The sequence below is a fragment of the Brachyistius frenatus genome, unplaced genomic scaffold (assembly GCF_029030835.1).
Source record: "Brachyistius frenatus isolate BFR_SWC_R1_liver_20210118 unplaced genomic scaffold, ASM2903083v1 Contig_25, whole genome shotgun sequence".
Classification (NCBI taxonomy): domain Eukaryota; kingdom Metazoa; phylum Chordata; class Actinopteri; family Embiotocidae; genus Brachyistius; species Brachyistius frenatus.
In genome coordinates this window covers 4,629,773-4,643,502 of record NW_027210624.1, presented here as the reverse complement: position 1 = coordinate 4,643,502, position 13,730 = coordinate 4,629,773, and the positions used below count along the sequence as shown (strand labels likewise).

Below are 13,730 nucleotides of genomic sequence, written 5' to 3'. Positions count from 1 at the left end.
CAGTAGCAAACAGCCAATCACATCTAGCTCTGCCTGTTTGTCTTGATTGACATACATAAACTTTGTGATGACCTGTGGAATTATGGTGGAAAAAAAGTAATTTGGGCTTCTTTGTTTCATGCTTCCAGCTGATGTGGAAGGCAGCTGATAACAAACAAAAGTCATGATTATATCGTAGACATTGTATCCTTTTATCTGCACAATTTATTGATAAGAATTCATGTTCCAGATATACTGTATCAGATATTTTGACCTACATGAAGCCTCATATCCTTAATATCACAAAATCGGTCTTGTATTTAAAAACTCTCTATTGCGTGCGTGTGTGTGTGTGTGTGTGTGTGTGTGTGTGTGTGTGTGTGTGTGTGTGTGTGTGTGTGTGTGTGTGTGTGTGTGTGTGTGTGTGTGTGTGTGTGTGTGTAGGCTTACAGAGAGCCAGGGCTCCAGCTCCTTACCGCAGAGACTTTGAAGCCAAACTGCGAAACTTCTACAGGAAACTCGAAGCGAAAGGCTACGGTCAGGGACCTGGAAAGATCAAGTAAGATTGGCTGGAAATGACACAAAGGGAACAATTTATTGTAATATCAAAACAAAACTCAATGTTTGACAGCCCCAAAACCATATTATTAAACTGTAATCTCATTTTACATTGTATTAGTATATTTTCTGATGCAGTTCTGACATAGATACTTAATTATCATCAATTATCATCAATATATATAGATTTATTTTTTTTCTGTGTATTTTTACATGTCAAAACAAAATAGTTGAGGACACTGGGGTGATGTTCTCGAGATGTTTTTGGTTTCACTGAGATTTGGGTTATAAATAATAATAGCAATAGAATTGGAAAGATTTAATTGTAATCCCATTTTGGAATTCATCACCAAATTTTTTAAATTTGTGACATATGAAGATCCAAATCCTGTAAAGATTTTACAAACTTCCCTGTCATTGTCCTGAGGGGGTTGTTGGCTGACTCTCCATGTTTGATCTGTCCTGGTTGTTGCAGGTTGCTGATCAGAAGAGAACACCTGCTGGAAGGAACGTTTAACCAAGTGATGGCGTATTCACGCAAAGAGCTGCAGAGAAACAAACTCTACGTCACCTTCCTGGGGGAAGAGGGGTAAGACACACACACACACACACACACACACACACACACACACACACACACACACACACACACACACACACATGGGTGACCAAAGATGTAGCAGAGCGTTGTACTTCGGTGGGTTCTGTGCTATTCTCTCGGTGAATTTTGGACTCATATCATCAAGTGGTCACAAACAAAACTCCACATGAATGACATGAATTACAAATGAATGTCAGGTGTAAAAGAAAAACGGTTTCCTAACCATAACAGATTTTTAAAACGTTAAAGTTTGTCTGCTGCCCCCAAGTGGCCAAGACATCAATAAATGCTGCTTTCAATTTTGAAACATTATTTATTGAAGTACAACAGTTATATATTGTTAAAGTCAGTTAATTATAGGTACTTCGTTTTACTCCATTTGTTAAAGTGGGATAAAACTAAAGCTGTCTTTTAATGTCAAAATAAGACTTTACTATTAGTTCAAATGTTCAAATTTACAATGAACTAAATGTGTAAAAAAAATAATTCTGTTTTCTTGCATCTTCAGATTAGATTACAGCGGCCCGTCCAGAGAGTTCTTCTTCCTCTTGTCTCAGGAGCTCTTTAATCCATATTACGGTCTCTTTGAATACTCAGCCAACGACACCTACACTGTTCAGATCAGCCCCATGTCAGCATTTGTTGAGAACCATCTGGAATGGTAAGCTGGGAAATACACACACACACACACACACACACACACACACACACACACACACACACACACACACACACACACACACACACACACACACACACACACACACACACACACACACACACACACACACACACATCTTTTATGAAGCAGTGTTTACTGATCAATGTATTGATTGAGAAAACATGTGAACACATACTGGAAGTTGTATCTCTCCAGTTGTGACCCCCCCAGGTTCCAAATCTACAGTTTCTCTATTTATTCCAATCAACTGACACTTTATGATTCATTAATCACTTTTCCATTGAACGAGATACGAGATTGTAGCATCAAGTACATAACAACATGCAATTTATTGGGTCTGTAGTCATTCAGTGAATTGAGAAGACAGAACAGTGAACATGTTTTACAATAACTGGCTATCAGTATCCCATGATGCCGCAGCATCTCCTCTCCTCACATTACTGTTCCTGGGACCACCAGTGAATATCAAATGTAAACTGCAGCACTCAAATCTGAATGAATAAATGAGAGCACAATCTGTAATATGCAACATTCTCACAATTTCCTGTAGTTGTTTCAAAATAAAAACTTTCCACTGATGTCCCTTTTAACAAGCTTTTTTTTTATTTGTTTACATGAAAAACCTGAGTGTCTATCATCAGTGGCTATATTTTTGCTTTCAGCTGCAAATGAGGGTTGCTGAAAATAACTGGGATGCTGTGACATGCGCTGCAAATATTAAATACGCAAAGGATTGCCTGAATGAAAATATTGGAAACTATAAATATATTAAAAAAACACTTTAACTACTAAAATGACCGCCACATTAGCTAAGATCTTTATTGTTGCACTGAAATTCTGAACAGTTACAACACAATGTTCTCTCCCAGCAAAGACCGCTTGGCTTGTTCTCAAGGTTTTTGCTGTATACTAATATATATGCTCATTGTGTTTGTGTGTTTGTGTCCAGGTTCCGTTTCAGTGGTCGTATTCTGGGCCTGGCTCTGATACATCAGTACCTGCTGGATGCTTTCTTCACCAGACCTTTCTACAAGGCCCTTCTAAGACTGTCAGTACACACTCACATGCTCACACACTCACACACAACGTAAGCAGCTTGCATGCATGGATCCACAGTGAACTCCTAGAAAACTTAGATTCTGTTCCATAAGTTGGTCCTTCTCTTTCCAACTGTATGAACTATAAAAAGCCCCATTTGCCATTCGTTTGTTATTCTCAAAAAGCTGACTTGAAAGTGTGGGAGAAAACCGATTGGGTGTTACCGTGTAGCTTTGTGGGTTGTGTGTACGAGCTGCGTTTGTCCTCTAGGCCGACGGACCTGTCCGACCTGGAGTATCTGGACGAGGAGTTCCACCAGTCTCTGCAGTGGATGAAGGACAACGACATCACCGACATTCTCGACCTCACCTTCACCGTCAATGAGGAGGTTTTTGGCCAGGTCAGCATGTGTGTGTGACTGTAGATGACAGTGTCAGCTGTACTGTAAAATAGAGGTTGTTGTTTCAACGTAAAAATAAAACTGAAAGGCCTCTTTCAATTTGAGGTGAATTGAAAAAAAAGAATGTATGTTATCTGGTTTAAATACCACCTGCTGTAAAAGACCTTTTTCTCAATTTGACTTATTTAGATTTCTAATTCATGATCCTGCTTCGGAAGTTGTTTGATTTTTAGTTTCTTAGTTTGAGTCAGTGCTGTGTACCCGTGTTGCTGCCAGGTGACGGAGCGGGAGCTGAAGTCAGGCGGCTCCAACCTCCAGGTGACTGAGAAGAACAAGAAGGATTACATCGAGCGAATGGCCAAGTGGAGGGTGGAGAGAGGGGTGGTGCAGCAGACGGAGGCGCTGGTCAGAGGCTTCTACGAGGTAAACCACACCGGTCCACTTCTCAGGTGATACGAAACACTTTACAGCGATGTAGAATGGAAGGTAAACACTCGTTGGGCTCCTGTTGAGTTTCAATACGGCAATAAGGTGACATTGAAAAGCCAAACCCAACAAAGTAAGATAACGTGGCCTATATTATAATCCACAATGACACACTTGTTAATGCCTTCGAGTAATTGAGTTCATTTAGACCGCAGAGATGTTAATAACTCATGTGACACATGGATATCCATGTTAGTGCGACCGCGTGAAGCTGCTGTTGTGTCCGTCCCAGGTGGTGGATTCCAGGCTGGTGTCGGTGTTCGACGCCCGGGAGCTGGAGCTGGTCATCGCTGGGACCGTAGAGATTGACCTGGGAGACTGGAGGAGCAACACGGAGTACAGAGGAGGTGCGCGTCACACCGTAACGCAACAGCTGACCCACCTTTTTTTTGTGTGTGTACGCTGTCAAACTTTGGAATGAGCTGAAGGAACCGGCTGTTGGCTTTAGCTTCATATCTAGCATGCAGACGTGAAAGTGGTATCAACCTGAACGTCTCACTCTCAGCATGACAGCGTGTCGGACTGCATTGGGAGCTCTTTTTTTTAGCTCTCTGACTACATTTAATAGCCCACAAATTGAGCACAGTGTTATTTGGAATTAAACTGTACAGTGCAGTCTTGTAAATGAAATTGTGTCCGATGTCATGTAATAACTCCCCGACCGTCTCACACCAGGTTACCACGACGGTCACATAGTGATGCGGTGGTTCTGGGCCGCTGTGGAGCGCTTCAACAACGAGCAGCGCCTCCGCCTGCTGCAGTTTGTGACGGGGACGTCGAGCGTTCCCTATGAAGGCTTCGCCGCCCTGCGGGGATCCAACGGCCTCCGGCGCTTCTGCATCGAGAAGTGGGGCAAAGTCACATCACTGCCCAGGTATGTAACGCTCCTCTGCCCTCATATCGTCTTCCTTCGAGTCAATACGCTCCACCTGCCAAGATACATCTCAAAAACACGTCAACCAGTTTCAATTGAAGTTGCGTTTTTTGAAATTGTCAGACAATTTGAAATATTTCTTTAACTTTCTCATGAAGTAACGAAACACTGCAGTTCAATGAATGAAGGGACTTTTTAGTTGTCTGACTGTTAAACGTTGTCATGATTTTCTGAATCCACTCGTGGCTACAAAGGTGCATTTTAATCTTATCAGAACTAAATACAGCTGAGGCAGCATTTCTCTACAGTTCTGCTGCATCTCTAGTTTTGAAGGACTAAAAAAAGATTAGATAAGTTTCGTCATGTGCCGGTGGCCACCAGAATGTGTGTTGATAGTTTTAGGAACTTTGTTGTCTCTGTCTCTGTTTGCCGTGGAGTAGATCTGTGCCATTAAAACCTGAATCTCTCATCGACCAGACGAAGCAGCCGTCCAAAGGCATCTTTCATTTGAATCTGTACGTTTAAACAAAGTGGATGCAGGAAGAAGATCCCTGCACATATTCCTTCATCACAAAAATGAAGTCATGAACAGACTAGATTATTTTCCTCTCATGATTGTTAACCAAAATACTGACATTTCCCCTCTTTTTATTGAAGGCTGTAATTCTCCTAACAATACAGTTTCAACAGAAGACACTGAAGAAGCCTCATACATACAGTATATTTATTTCAATGAATATTCCATCACTTTAGTTTGATATGATTATGAAATATCATGAAATATGTGAACTCCATATTGTAATCTGTTTATCATGATTCATTTATTGATGGATTGTCATTAGATCCCCATCCAAGAATGCAAGATGCAAAAAAGCTGCAAATTTGTGCTGAACCTGAAAGCGTCAATATATTCAGCGATTCTTTTTCTTGAAACAATCCCCTTCAATGATTATTGAATTATATAGATAAATGAATAGATAATATAAACAGCAATAGATGTTCGTTTGTTTTTTTACAAACTAATTGATTAATCAACTAAGTGTTGTGGGAAATGGTCTTAAATAGTCTCCACAGCTTCCTTTAGCACAAATCTCCTGATCACAAACACACTTAATCTTTTAAGTAAACTCGTTCAGACTAATAGCTCTACTCTCAGATTATTCTCTCAGATCGTATTTGCCTTTCTTATGATATTCAGGAGACAGTGGAGGCGTTTAAAATCACGCAGATCACACATCCCTTTATGATTAAAATCACAGCAGCGTTAAAACGCTAATAAGTGCCAACACTACAAACTGTGACGTCATGTGTGTGCATAATAGAACTCTGGGCTTCACCCACTGCAGCTTTATGGCACTTTGAAGCAATAATATGACCTGAGAAGTAGAATCGTCGTTAAGGATGTTGTTACTTTGACTTCAAAAGTAGAAGCTGACCAGTGAAGCAGTAAAACTGTCGGCTACCTCAGAACTGTAGCAGCGTTTTCGATTGAGTGGATATTTTTTCCTTCCCGGCACTTGAAGCTCTGAACACAGTGAAAATGCTTCAACATTGTTCATCAGGATGCACAAGCTCAGCAGATGGACTATTTTTGTATTTTCCTTCCTCTGCATTGCAGGTAGATGAGAAATTTAACAAGGTGTGCTCCTCTGCCCTCAGAGTAGGACATTAATTTGGTAAGCAGCAGTTGAAACGCTCAGCAGAAACAGAGCAGGGCTCCGGTTTCACTGCAGAGAACAGTGACAGTTTGACTCAGCTTGAGACTTTATACTACACTGTGGCTTTACTAATAACAGGAGGTTTGCAAATACAATGTGATGACTGTGCGTTTTTGTGCAGGCACAGTTATGTTACTGTAAAGTGAAACTGTGTAACTACTAATTGATGAAATACCATCTCGTTCTTCTTGGAGAAGAACACAATAATTCCCAAGTAAAGAAATCCTACTGCAACAGCTTGAATTGATCTGTTCTGGAAAACCGCATGGTATTCATATTTTATCACATTTATGTGCGCGGGAGGCCAACAAGAAGTCAGCTGGCGGGAGTCTCAGTTGCACATGCTTTCTCTCCACCAGCTCAGCTGAGAAGTATGTTAATGATGGGCTTCGTGGGTTCAACATTGTGGTAGTGGGTGGAACATCTACGTATGTTTTGGAGGAAACTTGTTTTCAGCATCTCTGTCTGAGAGCAGCTTGTATTTGAATGAATCCAATAATCAGTTCTCCTCCATAACTTGCTTGATCAACATCAGCACCGGAGTTACACACGTTTTTGCGACTCCCGGTACGTGGACGGGCATTTCGTGGCATCACAATGGACCTGAAACTTGAGCACATCTCTCGTGTCCAAAACGGAAAAATCAGCAACATAGATATTCAGAAAGCTGATGGCAATAAATCAGTGGACCAGGTGGGGTGTCTTCTGAGTGGCATCCATGTTTCTGGGGGCAGAACGTCGCTGCAGGAGACCAATGAAGGTGCATCAGGTCAAGAGCGCAACCAGGTGGGTTTTCTTTGACATGAGGTGGTGATGTTGAGCCAGACGGTCCATGCTGAGTTCAACTGGGACATTTTGAGGAGTCTGAGGGAAAACATGCAGTGCAAACAACCTGAACTGTGGTGGTGACGACGCGCCCGTTCACAAAAGTTTCTCTTCTGCAACAACACAGTCGCAGCTCCCTGCCACTCCCCGTGTGGCCGTGGTGACATCACAGATGTGCACAAACGAGTGGTCGCAAAAATGTGTGAGAGGTCCTGATCAAGTGACATAACTTGTAAAAGTTACAAAGGCTGTCACCTCTCCCGTGCTCCATGCACATCACTGTGCTCATATAGCCAGCCCCTCATATATATATGTATACATACAATCCCTTCAGGAGTTATTTTTGTGATTGTTGCAATCAAAAACGCTTGATTTTGCAGCGGATTTTCTCCAAAATTGCGATGTAATTTGTGGAGTTTTAAGTGAGGTTTTTCTGCGGTAAACTTTTAGTATTAGATGAAATTGCGAGTGGAGAAACAAAAAAAGTATTTTTTTTAAGCACTACCTAAAAAAAAAGGATATGTAATTAATTCATGTGATAATAATCATGCTGCACATCACAGAAAGATTTTAGTTTTGACCTTTTAATACTGAGAACCACAAGGCTCAAAGTTAGAAAAAAAGTTTAGTATGTTTCCAGAACAGACAGTCTGTGACTGTAATATAGAAACAACGACTACTGCTGTGAAAATAAGCTTTAGAAGCTGTTTATTTAATGGTAATTGAACACATATGACTACTGTATGCACAAAAACAAAGTGTAGTCTCTTACAACTTGAAGTGTGTATAAAACTTATTTACCATATGTAACCACTTCCTTTGATGATAAGCATTTGATTCAATAATGTTATGGTGATGTTCTTGTTTCCTCTGGTGCACAGAGTTTTGTTTGACAAGACTACTTTATGCTGTAAAACTTTCAGTAGAGCTTCTGTTGACGACTTATTTCTTGGAAAAATCGCGTGAATTTAAAACAATTTTGATTTGCTTGAATTTTAGTTCATTATTGCAATCACGGGATTGCGATATCGTGGAGGGACAAATAAATAAAGGGTTGGTTAAAGGTCATAAAAAAGTGATGGTCCATCCTCCCACACACTTCTCCACTCTCTCTCTCTCTCTCTCTGTCTCTCTCTCTCTCCCTCAGGGCTCACACCTGTTTTAACCGCCTCGACCTGCCTCCCTACCCGTCGTACACCATGCTGTACGAGAAACTGCTGATTGCTGTGGAGGAAACCAGCACGTTCGGCCTGGAGTGAGACAGACCAAACAGACAAATCCAACATCCCTCTCCGTGTAACACTGGCTGGGCCAAATGTGAAAGACAAGCAGCCCCTGATGGCTTTACATGTCGTAAAGATACCCGAATCGTACCGGAAAACGTTTTTTGGTCGTGTGGATAAATGTACGTCACTGTTATGGTTCTACGTGTTAGAGTCTCTCACTTAGCTAGGAGGATCTTTATGACTGCACCCAGCACTTAGGACATCATGGCAGGATTGCTGTTATTTTTTATATTAATCATTAAGAGTGGGGAATATGAAACATGACACTGGATTTTTAAAAGAAAATATTTATATATTCAGTCTATGTATACCTAAAAGATGGGTATGTAAAATGGAACTGAGATCACATGTTGCATGTACCAAAAGGCTTCATTCATCCAATGATGAAAATATAATAGAAAATGCAACAAGCAAAGATAAATGTACAGAAGAAAGGAAAATGAGAGCAACCCGACAGCACTGAAAACAAGTGAAGCATTTAATTACATAAAATCTAAGACATTATTATGACATCTGAGCGCTTTAGAACTTGTTGGAATCTATCTTTGATACACACAAAAAAATTCAAGTGCTAATGAGACAAGTGATAAAACCTGCAGTCTTCTCATTACTGTATGAACAAAGAGACACATAAACAATAAAATCTGAAATAAATAAAAGTAATGTTGACCAGAGACACATCAAAAGATACCAAATTAAGTACTGACAGCCCTCATAAACATAAGAGAGTTTCAGGTTGAACTCGCTGAATGATAACTGCGGAAGAGAAAATAAGAAATTGGGTTAAAAAAAAAAATAACACATTTGTTCGTGAGACATTTTGGCAAAATCTGATAAATATTTTATGTGAATTCCAACTTGAATGCAAATGATGTGTACAGAGTTTGGACACAAATTCTCAGGTGGTTTGCTTCTCTAGAAATGTGGCTTAAACCAGCGTAATACAGATTTGTAAAAGTTTGTCATCCTAATGCAAAGTTTGGTAGCCCCGATGCCAAAGTAACAATCATGTCTGGTTTTTAATCTGGAGAGCCTACAAGGATTATTATGTATTTTTATGTGGACTTCAGTGGCCCAGTAGGATCCTGCTGGACCAGAAACCTAAAACTACAACCACTGTAGACCCTTAGCAACGGATTATAAGAGCTTTTGTCAAAAAATATATTGAGCTGAAGAAGTCTAAGAAACAGACTTCAGACCTCACCGCTTATTATTTGTGTTTATGTTGAAGAATTAATGGTTGTTAAAAAATTCTTCAGGTGATGAAGAAGAGGCTAGACTATCAGAATCACGATTTATAAACAGAAACAGCTAAATGAGATACAAATATATGTCTACAGATAAGAGTCAAGGAAGAGCCTTTTAAACTACAAAGAAAATGTACTTAAAACGTATCCCTGAAGACCTGCTGAGGATCTAGATTAAAAATGATCGGCTGGACAACAGAAGAGATACGTCAGTGTCAATAATAGGTATGACACTCACACGCTTTCCCATGTAACTCTCTCAGTTAACTATAGCAATGAAGTTTCTGTTTCAAGCAATGTCAACCAGCTTCTCCGAAGAGACAAGTGCAGATTCTGCCCTTCGGCCCGCGTTGAATCTCCTTAAGAATACGAGATGTCCAAAACAGTGGAATAAGGGAAAGAGCAACAGACGGATACTTCATAAACATCTTCAGATCTTTTGGTTTAAATCAATACCGTACAATGACAGTAAATCCAAGCAAAAGTTAGACTGTAATCCCTTCAGTAGAAAGGCCTCACTGGCAGTTACAGACTCTACAACTACTGCAATACTTAATTGCAGTTCTGATACTGAAGAAGTACCACTATCATCCAGAAAGAGGAACCTGCAGCCTCCCATTCAGTTTTTACCCTTTGGTTCACTCCAAAGGAAGGACAGCAGAGGGACATTCACAGACTGAGCGTTTCTATCCCGCAACACTTTCAAATGTCCAAATGATGTCATGTTTCCCCCACAAACAAAAGTGGCCATCAATTCCAACACAAGGGCTTCTGGGATTCCTTCTGTGGAGACTGACTGAGCAAACAGGCACTTTATGATTCCCTTCATGACAATGAATGCACATGTGGATGCTCTCCTGTTGGCCGAAGCAGTGCGTCAGCTGTCTGCATCTCCGGTCCTGCTGTTTTGAATGGGAGCTGCTCGTTCTCTCGTTCAAGTCTTCCACTGATGAACTCCTCTCTGACTGTGTACCATCACTATGCCTGTCGCTCTTTGCGAAGAGCAGGCGCTCTACTTGTGAACCTTTACTGTCTCCAACGTTGCGACTGGTGCAAAAGCAACATGTAGGTCACCGAGGGCCCAGGACCGTCGGACCGGCTCCCTGACCCGATGTGCTGGAATAAACCTGTGACATGTGCAGGGCCCCTTGGACAAATCAGTGTAATATATGCAATAGTCAGGAACTTTACTCCGATCCGTTCCACAGTCTGTCGTGCTCGATGGGATAGTGACCGACTGCAGTGTACCCTCAGCATCTCCAGCCCCTTGCCTACATCTCTCGCCTAGTAATGAAACTGTGCCTCGGTTACTTACTGACTCGTATGTGGCCTGGGGGGTTTGTTCTGCAGCATGATGGAAGAGAAGTCCTGAGTTCAGATCATTGTCTGCGTTCTTTAAAAAAAAAAAAAAAATGCTCCTGTCGCTCTCCAAAATCAAGTCAGCTTCATTGGAGACCCCATTTATACTTTTCTTCATGGGAAGATAACTATCTGATATCTGTTTGGGAATATTAAGCAGTTATGGGCCAAACCGCCCTGAAAGCACCAGAGTGCGCCTATCTGATAGCAAAACATATAAATGCAATTCAGTAGCAATAAAACTGGGTCGAAACCAGACACATTTTAGCTTAATGTTGAAAAGGTTGAAAAGCTGAACTCATTGTCTAAAGTGTGGCTGCAGACTTTTGTCTTTGCGAACAATTGATTGAGATGGAAGATTACCAAGAAACTCCGGATACTTTGTTTCCAGATGTTTTTGGGGCATAGATGGTACTCAGTCAGTGAGGAGTTAGAAAAAGAAGTGAGTTTACAGCCCACTATTCATCTCTTCTGCAGGCGAGAGGCTTCGCGAGTCACTACTGGTACTCATGGGGAAAGCCGGAAAGTAACAGTGTGCAGGTTTGGAAGGTGGTGGACAGATGATTAGTGGGACAATCTTTCACACAGGAGACCTGAGTTTGAACTCCATCACAGACTTGCAGTTAATGTTTGCCCTTTTGTTAACCCTAAACCCAGTCCTTTCCTCACTAGACTAGAATAACAGGGGCCTGATTGGATAAGTTCAGGGCTTCGGCCCTAACTTTTGGGGTTTCACCGAATCCTCTAATTTCAAAATTTTTTGTCTTGAGATTGAGTTAAGATATGAATCCCTTGAAATGACAAGTGTGAATGGGGCCTAAATTACAGAGGGTAAAAACATCTGTGACCTCTACTGTGTGCTTCATAATGCTCAGATAGGATCCGTCCTCCGACCCTGAACAGGACTGTCGGACATGTGTGTCAACAGAGAACATTCGCTCCAGCTGAACTTTCCACCGCCGTGTATGATCGGCAGCCCGTCACATTTCCTGCTTCTTTGTTCCCCACATGAACAGTTGAATAACACACGTTCAGAACTCCACTTCTAATCATTTTCATTTGTAGCGTAGTAAACATCTCAAATGATGTCTGATATCACCTGTTGGATTTGCTTGTTAGCTGCAGAAAGAATGAGATGTGGTGACGGGGCACGAAAAAAAATCCAAAAAAAAAAATCATCGTTTGATGTTTAAAAACCACGACATATATGAAGATGAGTCAAAGCAGATGAAAAGAGGGAGTTTGATTTGATTCTGTCTTATTTACTGTTGTGGCAGCCGTTGTGCTGCACCCTTCATCGGCAGTGGCGAGGCCTTATCCGTTCATCTCTCCATCCACGAGGACAAGGCTGTGAGTCTGTCACATTTCCCGTCTTTTTTTTCTACAATCTTTTGTACTGTTATTTCTACTGTATTGTATTTATAAGTAAGGGGAAGTCCCGACGCTTTCCTTGAATGTTTTGTTTGTTTGCAGTTTGGAGGAGCATCAGTCAAAGAGTTTGCCTTCACTTTTGAAGCCTTTGTGTTTTTATATGTCTTTTTCTATTTAGCAGGCTGCTCATCCGTCTCCCAGTGCGGGAACCGCGGCGTCTGCTTCCACCTCACACGATTTCTCTTTTTTCTGTTTACTCCTTTTCTCTGGTGGCGCTGACAAGTTGAATTATTGAGGTTCTGTCATTGTCAAATTTTCTTTCACATACATTTCAGAGCCGCATGTATCCCGAAAGTAATCTATGCTTAGTTCTGACAGTTTATGACGATCCATTAAGATAAGAGAGTTTTGTATTTGTTGAAATGGTAAAAGACGGCGTACAGGAGGGTTGTTATTATTGGGTCGATATGTTGAATACGTACAGTAAAGATCTTTAACACTGATATTTATTGTGGGGTAAGAATGAATAAGAATGTTCCAGTAACACTTATGTGTAAGTGCATTGATAAAAAGCTATTATAGAAAATATCTGAATAACTTATTGGAGAAGTAAATTATCATGGGATTTCTACAGAAAGGTAAGGTGGGGCAAATTGTAGCGGCTGTTTGGTATTTTATTTATTTTCTTCTTTTCTTTTTAAAGGGAATTTATCAAAGGGAGTATGTGAATGACAGGCTGGATGGTGACAACTTCACTGGGAGGTGACACTGAAGCATGCATATTCTTCTTCTTTGGTTTTGTAGTTTTGTGTATGCGAAATATACACATACTGTATGTACATAATGTTAAGAGGTACAGTTCTGATTTGACTGAGAACGGGTTGCTAAATACTCAGGCTGTGCTATTGCTCCACCATACCATACAATTGTTTATGAATCTCAATAAAATGGTCACTTTGTTACTGCGCTACCATCATGTGGACTGGTTGATGTTATAATTTCTATTTTTGAAAAATTCTAAAATGACACTATGACACAACCAACACAAATAAAATTATCAAAAAAAATATAATCTACCACTTACAACTGCTGTACATAATCTGTGTGAAATAGTTGGTCCCTGCGTACAGATTAGATATTAATATACAAGAGCCTACTGCCATCAGCTCAACCAAGACATGAATTAAAATGACTCGTTAGGTCTCGTTTCTTTGTAGTTGTTTGTGTCTGTAGTTTTATGGTTTTTGTTATTATTTTTATCTCTCTGGTGGATTTGTGTTTCTTGGTAGTTGTTTTGTATCTGCTG

General features: G+C 40.7%; 1 protein-coding gene across 5 annotated transcripts in view; it reads left to right on the top strand.

Annotated features, from left to right (window-relative positions):
• Nucleotides 1-13,394, top strand: part of LOC138620666 (E3 ubiquitin-protein ligase HECW1) — a 79,165-nt gene extending 65,771 nt beyond the window's left edge. For all 5 annotated transcript variants that reach the window (XM_069698098.1, XM_069698095.1, XM_069698096.1 and 2 more), the window contains 9 exons: nucleotides 424-538; nucleotides 1,013-1,126; nucleotides 1,647-1,799; nucleotides 2,770-2,868; nucleotides 3,129-3,258; nucleotides 3,535-3,681; nucleotides 3,977-4,091; nucleotides 4,420-4,618; nucleotides 8,309-13,394. In XM_069698098.1, coding sequence (XP_069554199.1) covers nucleotides 424-538; nucleotides 1,013-1,126; nucleotides 1,647-1,799; nucleotides 2,770-2,868; nucleotides 3,129-3,258; nucleotides 3,535-3,681; nucleotides 3,977-4,091; nucleotides 4,420-4,618; nucleotides 8,309-8,420 — 1,184 coding nt within the window. In that variant the 3' untranslated portion in view covers nucleotides 8,421-13,394. The remainder of the gene's footprint in view (nucleotides 1-423; nucleotides 539-1,012; nucleotides 1,127-1,646; nucleotides 1,800-2,769; nucleotides 2,869-3,128; nucleotides 3,259-3,534; nucleotides 3,682-3,976; nucleotides 4,092-4,419; nucleotides 4,619-8,308) is intronic.
• Nucleotides 13,395-13,730: the final 336 nt, after the last annotated feature.